The sequence below is a fragment of the Nansenia antarctica genome (assembly GCF_963989245.1).
Source record: "Nansenia antarctica genome assembly, contig: SCAFFOLD_242, whole genome shotgun sequence".
In the NCBI taxonomy this organism is placed as follows: Eukaryota; Metazoa; Chordata; class Actinopteri; order Argentiniformes; family Microstomatidae; genus Nansenia; species Nansenia antarctica.
The window spans coordinates 10,001-13,431 of record NW_027663143.1 but is presented as its reverse complement, the minus strand read 5'-3'; the positions used below and the strand labels follow the sequence as shown (position 1 = coordinate 13,431).

At 48.1% G+C, this 3,431-nt stretch overlaps 1 protein-coding gene across 1 annotated transcript in view; it reads right to left on the bottom strand.

The window, feature by feature from the left end:
* Positions 1-607: 607 nt before the first annotated feature.
* gata4 (GATA binding protein 4) overlaps positions 608-3,431 on the bottom strand; it is a gene marked incomplete at both ends in the record, with an annotated part of 5,223 nt that continues 2,399 nt past the window's right edge. The window contains 2 exons of the mRNA XM_080550964.1: positions 608-715; positions 1,168-1,310. Of these exons, the coding sequence (XP_080407090.1) occupies positions 608-715; positions 1,168-1,310 (251 nt within the window). The remainder of the gene's footprint in view (positions 716-1,167; positions 1,311-3,431) is intronic.

The following is a 3,431-nucleotide window of genomic DNA, read 5'->3' as shown; positions in this document are numbered from 1 at the left end:
GATCACTGTTGGGTCAGGGTTCTATAGTTCACTGTTGGGTCAGGGTTCTATAGTTCACTGTTGGGTCAGGGTTCTATAGTTCACTGTTGGGTCAGGGTTCTATAGATCACTGTTGGGTCAGGGTTCTATAGTTCACTGTTGGGTCAGGGTTCTAGATCACTGTTGGGTCAGGGTTCTATAGATCACTGTTGGGTCAGGGTTCTATAGTTCACTGTTGGGTCAGGGTTCTATAGTTCACTGTTGGGTCAGGGTTCTATAGTTCACTGTTGGGTCAGGGTTCTAGAGATCACTCTTGCCTCTTCTGGAGTTCTGGTTATTCAGTTCTGTCATTTTAGGTCCCGCCGGTTCTGTGTTTCTGCTGATGTTCTGATCTATAGGAACCTGTGGTCCAGTAGAACCTCCTGTCTCTGACGGGCCAGACCTCCAGACCTGGTCCTGATGTACTCCAGACCTCCAGACCTGGTCCTGATGTACTCCAGACCTCCAGACCTGGTCCCTCGGGGCTCAGTAAGGCAGGGTGAGGGCAGGGTGAGGGCAGGGTGGGTAGGTGGGTAGGTGGGTAGGTCTGGGTGGTCTGGTGGGTGAGGGATGGGGGCGGGCCGTCCTCCTAGGCGAGGATCAGGCTGCTCCAGGGCTCGGTCTTGGAGCCAGAGGAGGGGGGCAGCTTGAGAGGCACGCCCCCCCCATGGGTCAGATAGGCCGGGAGGGCTGAGACCTGCAGGGGGGGAGACATGATGACTACAGGATACGCTTGTATACGCGTGTGTGTCTATGGGAAAAAAGTGTGTGTGTGTGAGCCTGTGTGTGTGTGTGTGTGTGTGTGTGTGTTGACCTCACCTGTGTGTGTGTGTGTCTCACCTGTGTGTGTGTGTGTGTGTCTCACCTGTGTGTGTGTGTCTCACCTGTGTGTGTGTGTGTGTGTGTGTGTGTGTCTCACCTGTGTGTGTGTGTGTCACCTGTGTGTGTGTGTGTGTGTGTCTCACCTGTGTGTGTGTGTGTGTGTGTGTGTCACCTGTGTGTGTGTGGTGTGTGTGTGTGTGTGTCACCTGTGTGTGTGTGTGTGTGTCTCACCTGTGTGTGTGTGTGTGTCACCTGTGTGTGTGTGTGTGTGTCACCTGTGTGTGTGTGTGTGTGTGTCACCTGTGTGTGTGTGTGTGTGTGTCTCACCTGTGTGTGTGTGGTGTGGTGTGAGTACAGGCTGAGGGTCTCTGTCTTGATGTGCCGAGCCTCAACATCCTGCATGTTACTGGAGCCTCCCCTGGGAGCACTGGGCGTGCTGGTGGGGGTGTGGACGTCATGGGTGGGCGTCCCTAAAACACACACACACACACACACACATCCCTAAGCATTTTGAGCTGCAACGTTTGCAGGAAAAGTCGGGTTGGGTTTTGGTTAGGTTAGGTTAAGATTAGGGTTAGGTTAGGGGCTTAATAATAATAATAACAATAATAACAATAATAATAATAATAATATTAAATTTTATGTATGTGCGCCGGCTCTCAAGGACACCTTACAAGACGTAGTTAAAACCACATATCAAAACTTTAAAATCAACAAAGCAAAGTGAGATAAAAACAGCAGAGTCAGATATAACAACAAACAAAATACAGCAGATCAAACCAAGTAAGCCATTGTGAAAATATGTTTTAAGACTGGATTTGAAAGGGGAGAGAGTGTCAATATTACGAATGTTAGGAGACAGACAGAGAGTTCCAGAGTGTTAGGAGACAGACAGAGAGTTCCAGAATGTTAGGAGACAGACAGAGAGTTCCAGAATGTTAGGAGACAGACAGAGAGTTCCAGAATGTTAGGAGACAGACAGAGAGTTCCAGAATGTTAGGAGACAGACAGAGAGTTCCAGAATGTTAGGAGACAGACAGAGAGTTCCAGAATGTTAGGAGACAGACAGAGAGTTCCAGAGTGTTAGGAGACAGACAGAGAGTTCCAGAGTGTTAGGAGACAGACAGAGAGTTCCAGAATGTTAGGAGACAGACAGAGAGTTCCAGAATGTTAGGAGACAGACAGAGAGTTCCAGAATGTTAGGAGACAGACAGAGAGTTCCAGAATGTTAGGAGACAGACAAAGAGTTCCAGAGTGTTAGGAGACAAACAAAGAGTTCCAGAATGTTAGGAGACAGACAGAGAGTTCCAGAATGTTAGGAGACAGACAGTTCCAGAGTGTTAAGGGCTCTGCACACAGCGTGCGATTCTGTTGCGCGTCAACATTCCATTTTGAAGTTTGAATGGAAGTCTATGAGAAAATCATAAAACATCGCATCCCAATGCACACAGCGTGCGATGCAATTTCTGTTGCATGTTCTCATAGACTTCCATTCAAACTTCAAAATGGAACGTTGACGCGCAACAGAAATCGTACGCTGTGTGCAGAGCCCTTTAGGAGACAGACAGAGAGTTCCAGAATGTTAGGAGACAGAGTTCCAGAATGTTAGGAGACAGACAGAGAGTTCCAGAATGTTAGGAGACAGACAAAGAGTTCCAGAAGGTTAGGAGACAGACAGAGAGTTCCAGAATGTTAGGAGACTCAGGGCCCTATTATGCACTTCTTAACTTGCCGTCTTAAGTCTTAATTAAGACGCACCGCCAGGTTAAGACCTACCGCCACCCTTATTATGCGCTTCATACGCGCTACTGCTATTATGCAGGTGTCGATAGGCGCCCACACATAAGACGTAAAACTCCCGTGCATATATTGCTCATTGTGGGAGTGTTCATATGTTAATGAAGTGCACTAGGCGCCCCTGCTATTATGCGATCTGACTTTGCTCCTAGCGCTAAGAAGTGGTTTGAAAAGTTCTTAAGTTTAGACTTCATGCACGTTTTGAAACACGAGCGTGCCTCCGCGGTTTGCGCATGCATGTGGTCACACATGAACACGCACGTGGCTCCACGGCAAGACGTCAATTACGGTCACAGTATAAATGCTTTATTTCAGAAGGGAGAGGCAGAGAAGCGCGCTGACCTCCTTCTTAGGACTTCCATAATAGCATAGCGCTAATGACTCAACGCAGCCGGTTCTTAAAGGGAATGGCACCTGGCACGCTGATTGGGTTGATTGAGAAGACGCCCAAAACACACCCATGACTAATTTCTTTGCTTAGCGCCGGGTTTTAGGCGCCCACTACCGCACGCATAATAGCAAAGTGGCCTTGACCACGCCTCCACGTCTTAAATTTAGATCTACCGCCTCGTCTTATTGCTTCAAACTTATGAAGTGCATAATAGGGCCCAGAGAGTTCCAGAATGTTAGGAGACAGACAGAGAGTTCCAGAATGTTAGGAGACAGAGAGTTCCAGAATGTTAGGAGACAGACAGAGAGTTCCAGAATGTTAGGAGACAGAGAGTTCCAGAATGTTAGGAGACAGACAGAGTTCCAGAATGTTAGGAGACAGACAGAGAGTTCCAGAATGTTAG